This window comes from Acanthochromis polyacanthus, chromosome 15, assembly GCF_021347895.1.
Source record: "Acanthochromis polyacanthus isolate Apoly-LR-REF ecotype Palm Island chromosome 15, KAUST_Apoly_ChrSc, whole genome shotgun sequence".
Lineage (NCBI taxonomy): Eukaryota > Metazoa > Chordata > Actinopteri > Pomacentridae > Acanthochromis > Acanthochromis polyacanthus.
The window spans coordinates 2,758,979-2,780,780 of NC_067127.1; the positions used below are offsets into that span (position 1 = coordinate 2,758,979).

Sequence of the window (21,802 nt, forward strand, 5' to 3'; positions counted from 1 at the left end):
GAAATAAGCCCTAACAGAAATTAAAGTAGCATCGACCCATATCCAATAAGAAAGAAAATCCACAGGGATGCAGGTTGTGACCAAAAATGGCGCTTCTGCTGGTGTTTTCCTGGCATGAAATTGGCTTTGTGTGGGTGTCGTTTGGAGAGCCGGCTGGTAAATTCTCCCCTTCTTTTGTTGGAACGGAGGGGAGGTGGGGGGGGGCTCCATGCATAATGGTCTTAGCCAGGGAGGTCTGGAACTGTGTCCATAAATTGAATTATTTCAATTTGAGGGGAGAGAGTGAGAGAATAATGGAGAGTAGCTGTGAGAGTGTGTGTTGCATTTACATGTGAACATATGCATGTGTGTTGATGGAGGGGAGAGAGAGAGGCTCATTTTTATTCCTCTACAGGGCTCGCATTTACAAGTGAGAATATAAACCGAGTTGCAGAAGATTACAGAAGAGGCCAAATGTTACCTTGCAGCTGGAAGCTATAGTAATGGATAAAAAAACATAAAAAACACCCAATGACTGAGGCCACAACAGCAACGTGAACACTACAGTTCCAGTATGGCTCTATTCTAACAAAGAGATCAAAAATAAAACCAAATGGTATCACTGTGTACACGTACAGGTGCAGCTTCATAAATGCTGAAACAACAGATATGTGTGTGTGTTTGTGTGTATATGTGTTTGGTGAGGGTGGGGGGTGGGGTGAAAATATTCCTGACACAATATAATCGGCAGGGGACCATATGGCAAACTGGCAGCGAGCTATTTATCCTTATCCTCTTTGGAGGCTAAAATTAGCACTTCGCTGTTTGTAGCTTTAAGCTGGACTCCAACCACTGTGATAGGGGCTAATAATACAGAAAAAAAAAGATACAGGGCAGCTGGCACAGCTCCTCCACCCCTCCTCTACCTTCTTCTTGCTAACTTTCTGCACCCACCTCCGTCTCCTTTTCACCTCTGAACTCCTCACTGAAGCCCTAAACTGCCCCTAATTTAAACCTGCTAATAAGAACTGCATTAATATCATTTAACTGGAGCCAGGTTCCCTCTGTAAGCCCGTGTGTCAGGAAAGCCAGGATTTCCTGAACATGGACCCCCTTGGCTAGCTTAAGAGCGTAGGATGATGGGGCTAATCTCTTTATCAAAAGCTTAAATAAACGTTGGTGCTCCGTGCATGTGTGTGTGTGTGTGTGTGTGTGTTGCTTATTTGTGTGTGTTCTTGTGTGTGCCAAGGGGCCAAACAATGCTTCTCCACTGAACAAAGTGCTAATTCCCTGTCTCTTTGCTCGCCCCCACCCTCATCCATTCCTGCTCTCTCCTGCCTCTAAATTCCAACACTACCTTAATACGTTTATCTAAAATGAAAACTGCAAAAGAAAGTGTTAATTGTAAGCTTTTTCCTCATGAAAAAGCTCATCTGTCCTTCAGGTGATCGCCTGAATTCTCCAGTATTGCAGTCTGCTATCAGGGTTTTCCCTGAAAAGTTAACATCTATCTGATCAGAGGCCTCCTGGGCCCTGAGCTCAGCTCCTTTTCAAGTGGTGGTGGTGAGGAGGAGGAGGGAGACACAGTCAGCAGCGAGAGGAATGACGGAGGAGAGAGAGTTTAAGGTCGTTTTATGGGCCAGATATAATGTGTTGTGACACATCAGCGATGAGTCGCTGTGATTTTACTGTCAGATTCCCTGTGAACCTGCACCGCCATCATTAGGAGCCGGGGCATTTTCTGTCTGAGAGCTCAGACGTGTGTGTTTGTGTATCGCTGTGATTCCAGGCAATTTGGAGCCGATTTGAAAGCCGACAAAATAAGGAACGCAAACTAGTGACAAATTTGGAATTTATCACCATTTGCACTATGACAAGTTTCCCAAGGCAGGAGCACAAGACCCTCGACGCGCAGAACTTCACAAGCGAATGAGCAACTTTTTTCCTCCTCATTTGCATGACAAGTGCGTCGCCACATCTCAGCGTGTTTACATTTGCAAATCAAAGCTGAAGAATTTACTTCTAAAAGGAGATATCCAGTAATTTGACAAAAGTAGTATCTTCTTTTAGGACACAATTACACTAGAATGGTGCAAATTATAGTGATTTGCACAAAAATAAACTTGAACGGAGTTTTCAATCGACAATTTTCCGACAAGATATTGAATTTAGAGGCACTGACTGAAAACATCTTCATGTCTGAGGACACAGATCATACGAGGATATCCGTGTACGTTTTCTGCAGACAGACAGAAAAAGCTGCAGACAAAATTGAGAAAGAAACATTCTTTACACTTTTAACTTTTCTTGTCATAATCTCCCCACCCTGACACACAACAGACATCTACAAGGCAAAGAGGGTGTGTAAATAGTATCTTTTTGCAAACACCAGTAATTAGATATAAGCATTTGGCATTCACGCCAGTCACAAATTAAAGAAGAGCGCTTCCTGTAAACAGACAGTGAGAATGTGTCTACATCATTAGCGTGCCACAATTATAACATGGGAGCTAAAGATACATTTCCCTCCCGCTTGCTCTCCCTCAGTGGAGCAAATGAAGTAGAACCTCCAGTTTTTTTTCTTCTTGAAGCAGCAGCAAACTGCACGATCTGATCCAAGTGCACTTATGGGTGAAATAAGGGAGATAAAAGCAAACTTTAAGAGAAATATAAAGACATAAATGACAAGAAAATGCTGTCAGTTCAAAGACTTCCTGAACAGAACACATCCGAAACAGCTGAGTGAAGGCATATGACAGGCAGGAGGGGGAGAAGCTATTCTGTGTGCATGCATGTCATGAATGAATATGTATTTCATGTAAATTGCGCACACAAGGCATATTGTAATGGCCTGGGCTAGACTTTGCATTTCTTTGGTCATGCAAACATGCTCACATGTAACCAACAGACGGACGGAGATGCAGACGGAGCGAATGCAAAGGGAGAGGAGGAAACACTGAATATTATTACAGAAAGTAAATAAAACACGGACATAATGAGAGCAAAGATGTATGAAGAAGGAAGCAGACGATGGGAAAAAGACAATATGGACACATATGAGGCTCACATGACACACCTTATCTCATGACTTTATGGCTTCTCACACATGAGATGTTCACTCAAGCCAATAAAAGTGAGTTAGTGAAGCTGACAGAGAAGGCAGGAGAGGGGATCACTTTGTTTACTTGCATTTCGGACCTTTGCTTCCTCTCGACCTCGGCGGCTCTGTGACACCAGCCCTAATCCTGAAAGCAAACTGGCCCCTCACTGTGGGAACCTGATACAATTTCCTCTTTTTTGAGAGGGGCAAACTCAGGCCACTCCGAGTTTGCTCATCGCCTACGAGGCAATATAAAGTCATCGAGGGCTATCATTTTCTGCAAAGCGAGTCGCTACATGACGATCGACGCGTCGGATAGAGCGAGGTCGTAAAGATCTCAGCGAATCTGAGAGAGAGAGAGGTCGTGATTGGACACCGAAAGGCCACACATCTCTTTTCCCAGGTAACCGCAGATAATAATGTTTGAGATGCAGTAAATCCAGCTGAGGCTGAATAAACATTGCTACTGGCAACGTTGAGTTGCTGAGGGACATTTTCTCAAGGCGTTTTGAGGCGCAATTACTCTTTATGCCTTCCACATATTGATTTTGATGAATGAACAGAAACTCGGGTTTGTGCTGCTGTGACCCTGCAGATATGAAAGTGTTTTGAGGGGCACACAGTGAGCTTCAGGTGGACACATTCAGAGGAAGATATTGGCGTTTGTTAGCAGTGACGCTGCTCCTCCTCTACGGACTCCCAAACAACTCAGCAGCACTTAACACAGTAATCATGGGGAACTGCTCTGTCTGTGATTTTCACACTCATATAGACACACAAGACTCCAGTCAGCATCCAGATACTTTCTCTCTCTTTCTCTTTCTTTCTCTTCTCACTTTCATCTTCTCCCTCTTACTTTCTCCCTGTGTTCACGCTCTGCAGAAATCAAAGAGAGAATCCTGGTTGTGTCTGCCAGCTACTGTACTTACACACCTCCAGTAATACCGAGTGCAGTCTAATCAAGGGAGCCACATACCTTTTATCTACCCACAGAGCCTCACATTTAAACAGATTACCGGTAAAGCTGGACACCGGTAAGACAATTACCGGACCAAGGATCTTCCTCGATAATGTCTAGACGCTGTCTAGACATTATCGAGGAACTTACTCAGGTCTACGTTTCTATTTGCACATTTATGTATTTCGGTACTTGGTCAAAATGAAAACGTCTGCTTAGTTGAATTAAGTCAATAAAAACACATTTATATGGCGAGACAAACTTTTAAGTCATTATTGCAACAAATATTTTGAATTATCAATGAGCTACTGGGAGAGAAGTGAGTGAGGTGGAGGAAACACCACACAGACACACACAGCTCTCCTTTCCAGTCTAATGGACAATCGGACCAATTAATCGGTGACTTTGAGGGGGCCACGTGTAGCTCGGTCATTGGTCGAGTGGAGGCCGGCCGCTGATTGCCTGGCACCCCTGTCCACGTCCCGGACTGCCCACCCAGGCCCTGGAAACCGTCCAATGAGGCGACTGAAAGCTCCTCTGTGGCCTGACCTTGTTGGAGGGCACAGAGGTTGGAGGATAAATGGATGGATGGGTGACAACATCAGGAATATTCCAGCCTGATCGATGGGGGATTCACAGCCAGTCGTGTTTACATGCAGTGATTGATAATGAATGGACTGAAGCTGTGCCAGGATGGGAGATTCAAATGCAAGTCAAAGCTGGAAAGTTGACTCTCTGAATGTTTTTAGCAGCACATTTGCAAGAAAAGGGAGGTAAAGATCCGCATCTTCCATCCCGGCTTCTTGGATTGGCAACTGCTCAGTGGAGTTCCAACTATTTTAGGAAGTGAATCTTTCAGGAATATGTCTGATATTCATTGTTTGTTGGGTTCAATTCATTCAGTCTTCCATCTGCATGTCATTCATAAAATCTGCTCAATTAGCTCCAGAGCAACAGAAATTAACCACAACATTAGACTAAGAACTGCTCATTTACAGACTGTAACTTGGTCAGATCTAGAATAACAGCATAAATTCAATTCTTCCAAATACACCAGCTGAGAGAACAAAACAAAACTCCGAGCTAGATATGGCACAACTACCAGAACTCTCAGGCCGCTACTCAGACACGAGAAATGTACGCAGACGCTACCACATAGCCTTACAGGGAGCTATTTGTCTTGGCGCGGCGCACTGTTCTCTTTACAAACGGTCTGGGTAATTGGTGATACATATCTAATATCACCAGTCATCGCCTCACTCCCTGGATGTTTCTGACAAGCAGAGAAGGAAACCCTGTAGCTTTCAAAAACAGAGCAAACACTCGGCTCCGCTCCTCCGCTCGACTCGCATCCACATCGCTGCTGCAGCTGCCCGATTCACTGCCTGAACGTTATTCTGTTTCCTTCGCACGCCAGGCCCTCGGAGAAGCCAAGGGGTGTCCTTACAAATTCACACAGGCAAAGAGGAGTACTTTATACTGGGAGAGAAAGAGAAAGGCCGGCTCACGTCCATGAGGGACACCCCTCCATCCCAGGCATGTATGATCTGTTAGCTTTTCCTCTGCCCTTCAAGCATTACTTTTCACAGAAAGGCATGATCCAAGGCTGCAGAGAGGCTTCTCCAGAGGGCTTCTGGGTATTAAACAAAGGGGCCTGTTGGTAGGAACTAGCTCAGCTGGGCTAATAGAGTGGGACTAATTAACTACAGGGTCGCTCTCCGACTCTCCTTGTCGATGCTCGCTGGATGTTTACAAAGATCTCCCAGAGAAAGGGAGGAGAAAAATAAGAGGCTTTCTTCTTTGTCTGCTCTTTAGGGAGAACGAAGACACCCAGGACTGATTTTAATGACATGTGTGAAGCAAATGTGATCCTCCCTCGATTTTTTATTTTTTTTTCGTAGCTGCCAATGGAATTTAGTGCTTAAAAAATACCATTGGCATTGTGGTCGAAGCATAAACACCATAACTAAGAGCGCAGTGTGTGAGCATTGTCACCACATGCAAAAATAAAAAGAGGATTTTTCTTTTTCCACAAAGTCACAGTGACACCGACGGAGCGCTGCAAAACATCTGCTGGTTGAAAACGTATCATTAGCCATTGTGTCGTTAAAAAATACATTATCTCATCATCGAGCGCTTTTGCTTTGGGAGGAATATTTTCACCAACGGGGTGACCACCGATCTTACGCAACGCCGAAACCTCCGCAGCGATCACTGCCGGATTGGAGAGTGTGAGCACACTTCCGGGTAGAGACAGGCATTTTTATACCAGTGGGCAGTGAACCATTAAGAAAGGAGGGCAGAGCGGAGCATGTGTTTGTCTCAGGAATAGCCTCGGAAGAGAAAAAAAAAGGCAGAGAGGAGAGGAGAGTTCACTAGTTAAAGGCCCCCGACCATCCAGCATCCTTCCTCTGAGCTGTTGGAGGGGGAGGATGGAGGAGGGATAGACATGATAAGAAGACAAGAAGGGGGGAATTAGAAGAAGATCAAGAGCGAGAGGAAGTAAGAAAAAGTCTGAGAGCGTGGATTGATAGACTGGGGGAGAGGGAGGTAAAGGGTTGAAGGATGGATGAGAGGAAAAGAGAGAGAGAGAGAGAGATGGCCATTAGCTGTGCAGCAGAGAGGAGGGGAGAAAGAGACACAGAGAGAGAAAGGTCAGAGAGAAAGCAATCTGTAAAAGGTAGAAGAGAGAAAGAGGTAGGGGAGAAAATAAGAGCAGAAATAATAGAGAAACACGAAGAAGAGGTAAGGGAGGAGAGGAAATAAGGAAAGGGTGGGAGAAAGTTAAAGATAAGAGCGAGAAAGAGGGGAAGAAGTGAAAAAAACGTAAAGAGGGAAAACAGATGGAAGATGGGGAAGAATGAGAGCGCAAAAAGGAACAAAGAGACGCGAGAGAAAAGGAAAGAAGAAGGATAAACAAAAGGTGGTGTTTTAGAGCGAGTGGGAGGCATGGAAGAAGGAAAAAAAAAGGGGGGAGGAGAGAGAGAAAAGCGCAGGGATACACAAGGAGAGAGAGAGAGAGACAGTAGAATGAAAGAGAGATGGGAGAGTAGGTGGGAGACAAGGGAAAACCGGAGAAGAGAGGGAGGATGTGAAGATGAAAGGGTGAGGGGAAGAGGGAGGAGAGAGGAGAGAGACGGCCGGGTGAAGACGGCTGTCGGGGGGGAGAGAGTGTGAGCAAAGTGCCAAACAGATAAATAACCAGCTTACCGGGATTACCAAGTGACTGACACAGAATTTGCCAGAGCAAATATGACGTGGCAGTGATAGCTCTTAACCCACATAAACCTGAACCCGGTCCAAGATGTCCTCCGGTGTTTAGCGCTGTCGCCGCTGTGAGTGTGTGCGTGATTGCTTTGTTTATGTGGGCACACAAACAACAGGCTCCGGGAAGACAGTGGAAGTAGCTGTTTAATGCTACTCAGATCCATAAACACTGAAAAACATGACCAGAAGTATGCGGACGACTAAACACTATACCCACGAGAAGCTAAATCCAAAATCAACTTAAAAACAACTTCAAAACCCCGGATTCGTTCAGGAGCAGTTATTTCGCTGCCCATTTCAGATTTAGCAGACATGTTTCAGGACCTGTGCGTCTCTCTCTCTTGTGCACGACTCCCAACTTGTAACACTCGGACAAATCAAAGCGCCTCATTCATTCCGCTAACATGCACGCCTTTCTGCACGCACTAGCCCACGTTTTACCCTCTAATGAACTTCAACAACAAACCTACAATAGCCAGGGAGAGTCGTGGGGGGAAAGCCGAGATATGAGGAGATATGGGGGAAAAGAGAGAGAGGGAGATGATGAGAGAGAGTCAGAGGAGGCGGGCACACACAAGGAGTGGGTCTATAATTGGAAAGATGTGAAAAATGAAGTGTCAGTTTGGTCAATAGAGGGCAGAGGTCACGGAAGCAGGAGCCCAAACTCGGCACAGAGCACGCTCATTAGAGCGACCAATCAGATCCCGCCTGGCTGAACCCAGACCATTACTCATCAGAGGTAGAGGAGCGCACAAACACACACACACTCTTACACAATATCTCTTTGTCTTCCCTCGTTTCTCTCTTCATCAGCCGCTTATTCCTCTTCCCCATCATCTTTTATTTTTATCTCTGCTCACGTCCCGAACGGAGAGGGACGATGTGTGTGAACGACAGAAAGAGAGACGATGAGACGGACAGAGAGACAAAGACGGACAGAGAGAGAGAGTGTTGGCTATATAAATGGCTGCTCGTTGGAGTGGAAGGCATGGCGGCGCTCTCTGCTCCCACCCAGGCTCTGCCTCCTGGCACTGGCAACCCTGCAAACTGCTCGCCTTGACATCGCCTTCAATAATATATGAAGTTGCTTTTTTGCCTACAGTTTGTTTGCAACACCACCACCACCACCCCATCTCCCACTGCTGCCTTTCTCTCTGTGTGTGTGTGTGTCTCTTTAACACACACACAGATACACACATATTCTTCGAACGCATGCAGCCTCTACAGAGTTGTGCGGTCAAAAGGGGAGTTTGTGTTGGAAATTATGGGCTACGTGCAATATCAATAAATCAAAAAGCCACATAAATTGTAATGAAGTTGCATTTTTGCACTTCAGTTTGTGTTCTTAAGCACCTTCAGCATCAGCAATGTCAGATAAACTCCCCGAGTGTTAATACTCTGCTCTGCTTTCAGCTGTGAATTTTACAATAGCTCAACTGTTTTTGTGTATGTGTGTGTTTGGATCTCTTCAGACAGGAGCAGGGAAACCAGAAGTTGCCAGTGTCACACCAGGAGGACAGAAACTGCTTTTTAGGATCTATATCTGTTCTACCAGTGTGTCCCTGAGCAAAATGAATCCCAGAAGTTCTCCAACCAAGAGCTGCTGCAAAAAACAGAACCCCAAACAATCCTGTCGCATCTCATCCCAACGCGTAATAAAACTCTCTGCTTGTGTGTCTGTCCTCTTCTTACCCTGCTCGCTGCTGTTGTCGCCGCTGTGCGATGTGTGTCCTCCGCTGGACGGTCCCGGTGTCCCTCCGGAGCGTGTGGACGCCGTGTCGTCATGATCTCTGTTCCAGGACGTCTGTCGGGTAAAGAAACAGCATTTACAGGTCAGTCAGTTCATGCAAAGTCAACTTTTCCTGCACTGATTTTGTTTGCAACTGTCATTTTTTATCCATATTTTACCCTCCTTTGAAAACTGCATGCGCTGTGTATAACGTGGAAGGAAGCCCACACACTCAAAACAAATTCATCATCGCCAACCCTCAGCCCAGTCACGCAGCGTGTGTGAGGCCCTGCAACAGTCTTTACGGAATGAGGATTATTGGGGCTTGATGAAGAGAAAAAGGCCCAGACGAATAGCGAGCGAACATGTTGTATTAGTTCCCAGCTTTCTGAGGCATGCAATCCACGGCTGCCTCCATTTGGCTCAAACCACTAGCAGATGAAAATACAAAACAGCTACAAGTTAAGATAGGCTGCAGCCAGCGCCAGGGAGTGATGTCATCCCGAGCCGAGCCGAGCGGGAGGGAGAGCGAGGTAAATAACTCAAAGTATTGCTACATAAGTATAAATCCTGTGTTTTGTCCAAAAAAATGAAACAAAAAAAAAATGGATGACCTGCCCCACTAATGCAGAATTAGATTTTATTTTGAGCAGCGGAGCCAAGATGGAGACATAATCAAATAAGCTCAAGTTTTCCCACACTCTTTCCTCAAACAAAAAGAATATGAAACGGAATACTGCATGACCAACCATGACTCAAAACAAATGAAAAAGTTTCACCACAGAATGGATGCTCGTTCCTTTCTCGAAAAACTCCCGAGAAAAACAACAGAAAGGCGACCTGGCTGACGCTAAAGTGGGACTAGTTCTTCTCCCCGAGTTTGTGTCATCAAACATAAGCAGCTGACTGGACAAGAGAGACTCAGGAGACCTGGGTTTATATATAGAAAGCTGTGTGTGTCTTGGGCCATATGAGTGTCAGCTGCACACTGGGAGAGCAAATGGCCCAGACAGGAGTGAAAACACACAACATATAGCGTCCGTGGATACAGCAAATGCGCAGTCAGATAAAAACATCTGAAGTTTCCCAACACACGGACAAATTCGGTGCTCACACACAACCACGGACGACACACACAAAGCTGCTACATAGCGCTGAAGCTAAACCAGATGTTACGTCTTATCTCTCAGAGCCTCTGGAAGCAACATTACTGCACAGGACAGGACAGAAAAGAGACTTCAGAATCCAAGCAAATGGAATCTAATGTGTGATCACACGCCGCTCGCTATCCCAAACAAACACGGCACTCCTCCTCCGCCCGCCTCAACCGGCTCTGCTCTATGAAATCAAATGAAGCAGATATCAAGGGCCAATGTGGTGTCTGCAGCGCGCTTTTCTCGGGTTTGAAAACGGGTGATAGAAACCCGCACAGAGGAAGCGAGCAGAGGAGCACGCTGGAGAACAACTGGTTTCAATTGGGACGCTCCGACTGGCACCGCAGCTGTGAGAAGAGTTTGGAGTCGAGTTATAAAAAGTCGACATTAATTCATGACACTGGGTTTGTTTTAAACAAAAATCTAGAAGGAACAGAATAACAGAAAAGAAAATACAAGTCAGCAAATTCAACACATTTGGGGTCTATTAGAGCTCGTTTGATGTTCCTGGGCTATGAAATTATAATCCAGTGCTTACATGGACGATATAATCGTTGTTTTCCAAATTAGGCTTTGAGGCTTTGCAATAAAGAGGAAAGTCGCTGCACAAAGGCATGACTGGGACGGCGATTGTGTAGATAAACGTTGATTTTAACGGGGATAAAATACCGAGAGGATCTTTTTTCCCGCTTCTTACAAATTCTTTTTTGCTGACTGTAGAACACTGAAAAATGAAACACCCGTGCATGACCGGGCAGCTCCACACAACATCACAAGTGAGGTAATCCAGACCACATGCTCGGCACGCAAACAGTTAACACTGGCTTCAGCCAATTCCTCCAAAAGTGCAGCTTTTAAAAAATGAGCAGAACTTGTTTATTCAGAGCTCTGTGAAAAAGAATAGCGCGGTACCCGAGGGATGTCGAACGGCAAGGATTCAAAAACCCAAGAGCCTCAGTTCGCAGAAGGGATATGTCTTTTTTTCATGTTCTTTTTGTTTTAATTCTATAACAAATTCCATTTGAAAATATAATTAGAAAGTGGAGGGGGAAACGGCAAACTACTGCATTAGCTGTAATTGAACAAAAGAGCGCTTTGCCTGCTGGGAGGTGGCCACTGAGGCCCCATGGGAAACGGGGCGGGGCTGAGACAGGGCCTGGTGGCATCTCCGCGGGGACGGGGAGTTTATTTATAATCACAGGCCGCCCTTGGATGGAACAGGCCCGGCACTGATCTAACACGCAATTAATACACACACGGCTGAGATCACACAGCGCGTACACACACACACACACACACACACACACACACACACACACAGGTCGGCTGCATGTGTGCACACACCCCAGCACAAACACTTTTTCGGTCACTTCGCCTGCACACACACACAATACTTTTCATCTACCTTATGCAAACACACCACAGATCTGGCACAGTCACTGTTTAACAACACACACACCTTCACCCCGAGACACGCTGCAACAACAAAAACACACACACACCTTGTGCCAACAAGACAGCAGCACCCAACACACAGGTCCACCTTCACAATATGGAAATGCTCCAGATGAATAGATGCAGAAACAGAAAGCTTGAGGAAACAGAGAGAGAGGTTTGTTCCTCTGCACTTGGTTCATTCTGTCCTTTAATGAGCCGCCCTGCTCTCTCTGTCCTCCTCTCTTTAACTCTTTCCCTCTCCTGTGCAGGATGTCGATTAATTCACTGCTTAATTGTTTAGTAAATTCAATTTTCCACGTTCTATTCTGCCTGGCTTTAGCTAAACTTCTTAAATCTGCCGCGCTGAGCCGAGGGAACCCTGTTTTTGAGCCATGCATACCTTTTTTTTTCATTACCATTTTTCTTCCCTACACCACCCTAATTCGCCATGAAAAGATTTTCCTTGCTGGAAATTCTGATTCCGCTATGATCGGTGAGCCATTCCAATCCAATGCATTCTCATTGTGCCGCGTCTGAGATGCAAGAGGGGCTTCCCTTCCCTCGCTGTGCCAGGCCCCATATCATACAAGCGCTCATGCAAGAAATGTTGCCTTGCCAATTCATTTGCAATAATAAAGAAAATGGTTAAGGTTGTTGTGCTTTGCCCCCTCCTCCCCACCTTCCCGTCTCTCTTCACTCTGAAATATCTTTTGTGATGATATGGATATTTACTTTTCACTGCGTGCCAGTGAGTGTGCGGAAATAATCATATGTGCATACTTAACGGCACAGACATAAATATCCAAATAACCCCCCCCCACACACACACACACACACACACACACACACACACCCTCCTCAGCGGTGGTACGTCTGAATCAGAGATGACAGTCGGGCTACTCCATCCCCCAGAATTCTGTGGTGCATCTGTTCTTTGTGGTTGTTTTCTTTAACACCGTTTTTGACCTTTTGCAGTAGAAATCTGCCAGAATGCCATGTGTTGCAGCAGCTCGATGGTCCAGCAGTGAGCGCGACTCATTCTCCCACTCGGCTGAACGCTGGTGGGAAAGCTGGAAGTGAAAGGGGCTGAAAGGCCAGCTATTGTAAACTCTTGTTTACTTTGCTTTCCACTGTGACTAGATAAAGCAGGATCTGCCTCTCTGATAACCGGCCAGGCAAGTGCTTGCCCGACTACCTCTGCTCTCTCCACCCCTCTCCTCCCCTCGCTGCGATATTAGTGCTTCCAAAATGAAAAGAAGGGGCTGATAATGGTATGCGTGGTGAAAAAAAAAAAACGGGGGGAGAGAGAAAGAGAGGGAGCAAAAGACCCCTCGCTCCCTCCCATTCTGTTCTGCACTCCCCCTTCCTCCCTAACTCCTCACAATAGACAAAGAAAGAAGAAATAACCTTATAATTGCTGAAGGGGGTGAGGGAGAAAACTGGATTTGGTCTCTTGAGTAAGTAAAGTATGCTACACTGAATCGCCGTCAGGTACTCTTCAATCGGCTTTTTAAAAGTGGTGGGTTCAGCTCATAGAGACAAGCAAAGATAATTACATGTTTGAGATAATTACCAGAGCTTTCAAAGTCCATTTAGATGACACTCGCGGAAACTGACAAACTGATTTTCTTTCTCTGTGGCCTCTCCTCCACTGCAGCGCCGCTATAGACTCCTGTTTACCCTCAGTCAGCTCAAATCCAAACAACAACATTAAGTGGAGCGCTCTCCCCTCCACGCTATCTAACCCCAAACAAAGCACATTTCTTGTTTTTTTTTTCTTCTCGGGCTGTGAATGAAAAGGCAGCCGTAATTTCTTAATGACATGTTTTGCTGCGGTTTCTTCGTTAGCCTAGCCTAGCTTCCACTCGGATGTTCTCGGCGGATTCCTTGGAGACGAGGAGCCTGTTTGTGACGGCGGCCATTGTCGGAGACTTGCAGGGGGTTAAGGGGGGAGAGGAACTTTCCATTAGCTAAGTACACATGTGTTAAGCCAGGTTATTGTTTACTTAGCCAAAGAAACCACAGCAGGCCTCGGGGACAGACATGGCCGCCCATCATAAGTAACAGCAGACACAAGCCAAGAACTTTATTTGCAGGCGGGATCTTGTGGCGATCACAACAGAGGATCTGTGTGGCTCCACTGAGCACCGCTTTCCAACAATACCAGCAGAATTTAAAAACAACTAATAAATCAACTGAAAGAAATCTTAATAAACAATCTAAAAAGCTCCTGAAGTTCTCATTCTTTGAACTTTGCTTCTTCGTAATCACCCCTACTTGCTATTCCGCCACAATAATGAAGAGGCTAAGAAACACACGAGTCACGTGGTCACCTCTTTGTATCACTTGTTGAATCCTCAACAGCCGCCCGAATGGAAAAAAAGAAAAGAAAAAAGAAAAAAGGGGGGAGTTCAGGGGAGGAGGGGGAGTAAAGAGGAGGGAGAGAGGGGCGAGTGGGGGTCAAACCTCTCCTCTATTCAACTACAAAAGCCGCTATTACCAACAATCACTACAATGATTCAAAAGTTTGTATTAAGAACAGCAGCGTGCCACTGTAGGAGAGAGGGGGAAAGGAGGGAAAACACAGCAGAGCGAGTGTGTGCGCCTGTTCAGTCGGCTGAAACTCGATCCATACTTCAACGAGAAGCGGATAGATTAGCGATAGTGGTGTACTGATTAGGAAAATAGTGGCTGACCCCAGCAGTCATGGTTTCCATTGAGTTAGGAGTGAGCGGGGAGGGGGGGCCAGGGGTCACTCTTTGACCGCCAGAGTTACCTAAACCAACACTGCTGGGTCTCACTGACCTGGAAACCCGCACTTGTATGGCATAACAGCACCAATTGTTGGGAAAAGATACCGCGATAGCACTATCAAGAGCAAATTCTTACACAGTGACCACAACACTGGGCTCAAACAAGCAGGGTTTGTTTGGGAAAGATTGTCCAGGATGTAAGGAAAACAGCAACGGATCCCAAACGTATAGATGCTGTTTCAGATTGCACATTCTTTTTACATGATTTCCTCTCAGCCAATGAAACAAGGCCTCTCTAATATGAAAACACCTCTCCACTAAATTAACCCAACAGATCAAGTGCCGAGCGTTCATAATCATTTAAGGCTCTCACATCCACAAAAAGTCAGCCAGTGAATATTTTTAAGGGAAATTTCAATTATTTCCAGCCCCACTTCAGCCTGCATGGCTCAATCAAGCAGAGGAGCTCTTGAGACTTGGAGTGAGTCCTCAGCACTATTAGTGGTGTTCTGCTCTACAGCGGAGAGCCGGGGCCCTCAGAGTTCATTAGCAAATTACTGCACCCCTCCCCACGCTCTCGCTGCAATTAAAGGCAACTGTGCAAATGACGTACGGCGGCGTGGAAATACCTCCCCGCTTCTTCAGGCCGAGGTGAACATGTGTGCCAGGCAGAGAGGGATGCAATCAGCAGAGCGGCCATTTTTCCACAACAACAAGGAGCCGGAGACAGACATGTTGAGCGTGGAAGCGAGTCTCGCCGCATTAAAAGGCCCCAGAACTGGATTTCAGTTTGGCTTTTCATGTCTGTGCACAGATGAGCTCAAAGCAGATCCGACAGGGCGAGCAGAAATACAGCGGAAAACAAAACGCAGCGAGGAGCTCTCCAGAGAGCGGCAGGGAAAGAGTTAAGAAAGTCCAACTGGTGCTAACCAGTCACTCCACTCACATAGCACCTGAGGGGGGTGCTGCATTTATCAGGCCGCTCTCAACACACACACACACACACACACACACACACATGTATGCATACACTTGCAGACAGATGCACGTACACACACACACACACAGGGACACACACAGGGACACACAAACACAGGAGGGTAAGCCCAAACTGGCTGAGCTGCATTCACAAGCCAGCGCAGAGCCTCTTTGACTTTTTCACCTCTCAGCTATGCTCTGCTTTCTTTTGAAAGGGGCGCTCAGTGTCCCTTCAAACCCGCCTGCACAGGCAAGCCGAGGGGAAAAAAACAATGTAAAGACATGTAAAGAATATTCAGAAAATTACTGTCATGACGCAAGAGTGCATAATGCAGCAAGAAAGTCGGCGTTGTTGGATTGTTGAGTTTAATAAATTCAAAGTATTTTTTTCCTCTGACGTTTTTTTCCCTCTGCTACAGTCGCCTCGCTGGAATAAATTGGTTTATGAATAAATGAGCCTGCTTTCTCCATCTTGTTAACATTGTTCTTTTGTGCAAATTCTCAGCATTTTTTTTCCAGTCCACTTCAACTTTATGCCCGAGGGCATATATTAAAAATACATATGGAAAGAGATAATGCACACACAATGCAAATTCGTTAAGGATGTCACTGCCTAACAACTGCAGATAAGATGTCACACAAAAATAGCCCACCAAATTTTAAAAAACTATATATTCTGCCGCAAGTAAGTCATGAAGTGCAGTGCTATTAGATTGACAATATAAGTATTCAGCAGTGAGGCTGCGCCCTGTGCCTGTTTGGATATGCCCATTTACACTCCGCCTGCTGCTGTGGACAACGTTCTCCCACTAGAACATCCCTCACTATCACACATCTGTCAAAAAGTTTTCTCTGCATTTTGAGGAAAAAAAAACTACGCCTGTAGGTCATTTATATTATTCTGTGAGCATAAACATATGTGGTTTTGCTCTTAATTGGCTATATGTAGGGAGCATCATTATATTAAAATAGGCCATGTCTTCATCTTGCAGTCAATTAAAGATCTGCATCAGTGCCCCGAGCACAACATCATTTTCTTCATATACCTAGAAACCCTTGGGTTTTAACGCACTCTATTTCCATATCTATATGCCATAGTGCTCCACTCAATGATCTGACCTATCTATATATATAAAACAACTTTCTGACAACTGAATCCCCAGAGAATACAACAGGCTGCTCAAAGAGACACTTAAATGCACAAGTGGCGTCTGTGTTATTTAATTCTGCTGCTGGATTAAATGAAGTATTATCTTCCGGGTGATCTTTCTCATTTCCATAATCAGACATAAGGGCCAGGGATGGAGGAGTGAAGCAGCAGGGTGGGGGTGTGCTGAGCCGGGCCTCAGTCCGCTCCCAGTCCTGCCATTCAGCCCAGGACATAAAAGCCGGTGGCTGCCTCTCTCTGCGCTCAGACCAGCCACTCAACCATATGGAAGTCCGATGATTTAAATTATTTAGCCTAATCGCTTCATTACTTTTTATGTCGGACTATCCGACTAATCCCTTTAATTTGGACACTTGATTCCCCCCCTCTCCTCCTCCTCTCCTTTCCATCCATAGGTTATAGCTGCTGCACTCCAGAGCCATTTCTTAAAACTCTTGGATAGTTTAACTTACTGAAATGTGCTCTCATAGCCTGCAACCGTGTTTCCTGCGCAAATGACTCGATCTATTAATGGCCGAAAAAAATCCAGATTTGCATAATTCTAATCATCGGTTGCTGTTATCATTATTTAACGGCAGTGTATGGACCATTAGGGTCATGCCTGTGCGCACACTACAATGTCCCCGGAGTGCCAACAGTCAGTGGAGCACATAATGAAGGCTGTGGTTATCTCTGATATCTGCACAAAAGGAAACACTCCCTAATCTACCTTTAATACCCGCTGCTCCTGTAGCTTTCGAAAATAAACCTTCTTATTGGGGCTGAATCTGTGCGCTCTGAGCGAAATAAAGGAGGAAGAGAGGAGGGGTCTCGATAAGCAATGTGCACTCATGTCTAAGGAAAAATACTGACAAGACGCGTAATGAACCGTGAACTCTACAGTGGAGAAACCAAGGCATCTAAACCACAGTGTGCAGCCCGGGCTCTGCTCTCTGCAGGGCGACACAACACAGCGGCTGATAGCGTTTCTTTTAGGATCAAAAAGGAAGAAGAGACGAGAGAAAACGGAGAGAGGCGCTAAATTAAAATCGACATGGAACAGGTCAGGTTTATGGCGATGCTTTTTCGAGCTAATCTTCCCAGGTCGGTTCCGGGTTCAAGTCTTAATGGGCCAATAATAGCAACATTATTCAGAATTTTTTTTTCATTCCGATGGATGGAATGTAAAACGGCCTTAATCATATGCAAATAACAGCGCAGCGGTGTAGTGACCCAGAATAGCTGAATAGCCAACAGGGAGAACACACACACACACACACACACACACACACACACACACACACACACACACACACACACACACACACACACACACACACACACACACACACACACCAAAGGCGGAGAGATGTACCTGATCAAGGGCCACCGATCTTGTGATTTCCTCGCTGTCTGATTTGGACCCGCCCTCTCTGTCGTCTATGACCAAGTCGATAGGCATCTTGCCTTTCAAGCAGCTGATGTACCGGTGACAGAAATTATCACACAGCTCGTGTACCTGCACAGAAAAAGACAAAGAAAGGAATCAGAGGCGTCACACACTCACCAAAAGCTTGATAAACACACATTAACCGCGACACTATCCCGTTTTTACGCATAAAAAGCGCACCGGAGAGTTTGTACGCATTTTGGCAAAAACGTACATCACAGAAACGCACAAAAAATATTCAAATATTTCACTACTATCAACATAAAGTCATCAGTGACAATATATTGCTTTGTGATAAATTATTAAACATGCTCAAATTAATTTATTTTTGCTTCCAAAAACTTTCCTATTCGCTCTGAAATTCTAACATTCAGCCTGAGGTGTGTCCGGTTCGTGCGCCTTGGCACGCCGTGGTGACGGAGCACACCGTCCAGCCAGTGACAGCAACTTTATTTTCCCCTCCTCTCAAAATAGAGATATCGCCGAAAATTGACAGTGACAAGAGGGCTCAGAGGCTACAACACACTCAACACCCGTGTTAAATTCATCATCGGTGCCCCGGGTAGTGGCCATTAGAGGAGGGTGACCCGCTTGACTGACATTTAAGGTAAACTGTTTAATTTGGTCTACTTATTACATTATCACTGCCAATGTGGCGCATCCTGCAGCACCAGAAACAAAAAATAATAATGCCAGATGCATTGGCTGGGGGAAAAATGATATCCTGAGCTTCCATCAGAGCTGCAAAACACATCATGTGCAGCCTGAGTGCAAGATGTGAGGATAAAAAACCGCAGAGCATGCACAGAAAGAAAACTTTAAAAACTTTTAACAGCTTTGATCGTGTTTCAGAACGTTAAAGTTTGGGTTAAAGTTGACAGTCCGGGCTACTGCACTCCATCTGATACGGAGACAAATCAAGAGTCTCACACCCACTACTCCCTCTATCCACAGATGGCTGCCGGGGGCCTTTTGCCCTCCACAAAGAATCATTTCTAAAAAACCCGCAAAGTTCGCCTATATGTTTCACCTTGCATGCAATTTCTGCCAGCATTAAACTTCATTAAAGCATGGGGGAGATTTGGGCACAGAGATATCCGTTCCAGTTGTAACAGCTTGCGTCGTGATTAAACGCGGAAGAGAAATGGCCCCATGATTGATTTTGACGCTAATTATAACCGACTAGCAAAAATACATTTATGCAAATACAGCCCATAGGTCTGAAGTGGCACACTGGACAGAAACGGCGAGAGAATATTACCTTCTCCAGCTCCAGAAGATGAAATCGTAAAACTTGAATGGCTTGAATCATCTGAAAAATTAAAATAACAATAAAAAATGAGCTGTTCACATGTCTTGATATTAAACAGGCGCGTTTTTCTCAATGCAAGTAACTGCAGATGAGGAAAATATTCATACGAATGGATTTTATGTGGAACTGATATTAAAGTTGGACGTTATTGCAATATGGAGAGCAGGCATTCAGAGCAGGCTGCAGCTCCAATAAGCCTCAGAGTCAGAGATCTATTAGCCACCAACTAGTCGTGAGGAAAACATTACTCTGACATTACAGTTAGAGAATCAAACTGTGCAAAGTGAAGAGATCGACTAGAATAAGTTTCCAGGCTGAGTTCAAAGGTGTGTGACAGCTGTCTGAGAGCGGCCCTTCATCTGCAGATACTACCGGGGGCCATCAGGATATCAAACAGCCCAAAAAGAGGAACATCATGTGCAATCCTGCTTTAACTTTTCCCCCACCACGTGGCTCTCTGACACAGATCAACAGCCCGCCAATGAGCATGCACACAGCAGCTGGTGGGAATAATGTGTGAAAATATGGAAAATCACGTTTGGAAAATTAAACAGTACATACAAAAAATAGAAAAAGTATCTTACCAGATTATCCAATTCTGGATTCGATGAAAATAAAGGTTTTTCTGCCCGAATCTAAAGTCCAAAACATAATTATAAAATAGATTATTATGAAAAAAAAGCACACACAATGCGTGATTAAATATACAGATAATTTAGCATGAACTACAATCACACTGCATGAAATTAGCACACTTTTTAACATGTATTCATGGAAGTATTTTGTGTTAACTTTGCGCGTAAAAGTGGCCCGTTTTTAGGACGTGCAGATTAGGAGCTGAACCAGCCCGAGCATGCAGATTACAGAAGTCAAACTTTTCCTGACCTGTTTTGCAAACACTGCTATGTCTTCATTGAAAGATTCCGATGAACAGACGTCTCCTCCCGCCACCCCGGGCTCTCTGGGGGTGCAAGTCGCTAATTCACATTTCTCAAAAATCAGTGCAAGCAAAGGGAACAGGGGGTGCCTGGGAACACACACAATAGCAAATGTCACCAGAGAGAACAAGCGCCGGGGTCAAGACTACTCCAGGCTAGATTTAGCCAGCCATGCTACTCCTCAACAACTCGCCCATGGGGACTGCTGCTGCAGCCCGAGCTATTATATTATATTATGCAGAGGCTCGGAGAAAGGCTGCAAACAGCGGGCAGACTTCTGTGATTAAATCTAGGCGCGTCTAATAGCATAAAAGCTTTAGAGTCTGTCAAACAATTTCGAGCACAGGTCTTCGTTTGGATACAAAGGCGTGTGTGTGTTTGGCAAAAATAAATTTAAAAACAACATTTAAAAAAATATCTGGAGATGTGGGCGTTCAAATGTGTCCATAACAAATGTGTTTGTTTTTTATGGTTTAAATGCTCTGAATTAATGCGCGTAAAAGTCAAGACGCCTCCAAAAGTTGTGCCCGTGGAGTAAAACAGAGAAAGCTCATCCTTACAGATTTTAATTAACTCCTGAAAATTAATAAATGATAAGTATTTGTGGGGTTTTCTCTACATATTATACATATATTTTAAAAAAATCTGAAGCATGGCGAATTTACGCAATTAATTAAAATGGTTAAGAATGAGAAGTAATCATTTTAGCTCAGGATAAACCGTAGAGGTCTCCTTAAAGAGTCTCAGAATTATTCCTAAAAGTCAAAAAGCGATTTTCTGAGGACATCCGTGAAATAGCTTCCTTTAGTTTTTTTTTTTTTAATTACCATTAATTTTGCAGTTTTTTAAAAATTGTTTACCGAGAAAATCACGTGGGAAACATGAGTGAGTTCAAAAGCGTCAAATTCTAAGTTGTGCAGAAATAAAAGCTCAACGGAAGCCCGCGAGCCTCTTCCTGCTCCCTGCGTCTCTGCAGCGGTTTGGGCTCCACTTCACCGGGACTCAGCTCTGTCCCGAGCCGTTGTTCTCCCCGCTACGGCTCTGATTCTGCACCCACTAACCCACTCCCGCGCACTGGATCCTGCCCGCCAGAGAGTGAGTCTGTCCCCCACTTCCACCCTGCTCCTGCACGGACCCGAGGCTTGCACTTACCCGTATATAGCGTCTTTATCTCTCTTGAGAGCGTCGTTAACGGAGGAGCCCATGCTGGGCGGCATGGTGTTGGTGTGGGCGGTGTGCGGGTACTGGTGCGAGTGCAGCTGGGGACCGTGGTTGAGGTGCACCGCCTGCATGGACCGGGCGCCGTGCGGGTCTCCGTACATGGTGGTCGGGATGCCCACACCGTCCATCCCGTAGTGGGGCAAGTCTTCGTACTGCACGACAACAAAACACGAACACAGAATAGATCTGACTCTGCGGAAAAACTTTGCAATAAAACCGCGAGTCAGGAAAATACGAGGAAAGTCAACTTTTGTTTTTCTCCGTCCCAAAAAATCCCGAGATAGTTTCTTTAATTTTTGAACAATTTTCTTTAATTAAAAGCGGTTTCCAGATGAGCACTTGCTCTCAGAAACTCTGCCGCTTTAGAGGCAGAAAAACA

At 45.3% G+C, this 21,802-nt stretch overlaps 2 protein-coding genes across 2 annotated transcripts in view; one reads left to right on the plus strand and one right to left on the minus strand.

Moving 5' to 3' along the window:
• slc17a5 (solute carrier family 17 member 5) overlaps positions 1-21,802 on the plus strand; it is a 950,640-nt gene that overhangs the window by 715,921 nt on the left and 212,917 nt on the right. The window lies entirely within an intron of this gene.
• The window catches only part of meis1b (Meis homeobox 1 b), a 98,372-nt gene that overhangs the window by 74,435 nt on the left and 2,135 nt on the right, over positions 1-21,802 (minus strand). The window contains exons 2-7 of the mRNA XM_022212075.2: positions 21,355-21,575; positions 20,150-20,291; positions 19,849-19,899; positions 19,214-19,264; positions 17,878-18,021; positions 8,997-9,108 (exon numbers count right to left, since the gene is read on the minus strand). Coding sequence (XP_022067767.1) covers positions 8,997-9,108; positions 17,878-18,021; positions 19,214-19,264; positions 19,849-19,899; positions 20,150-20,291; positions 21,355-21,575 — 721 coding nt within the window. The remainder of the gene's footprint in view (positions 1-8,996; positions 9,109-17,877; positions 18,022-19,213; positions 19,265-19,848; positions 19,900-20,149; positions 20,292-21,354; positions 21,576-21,802) is intronic.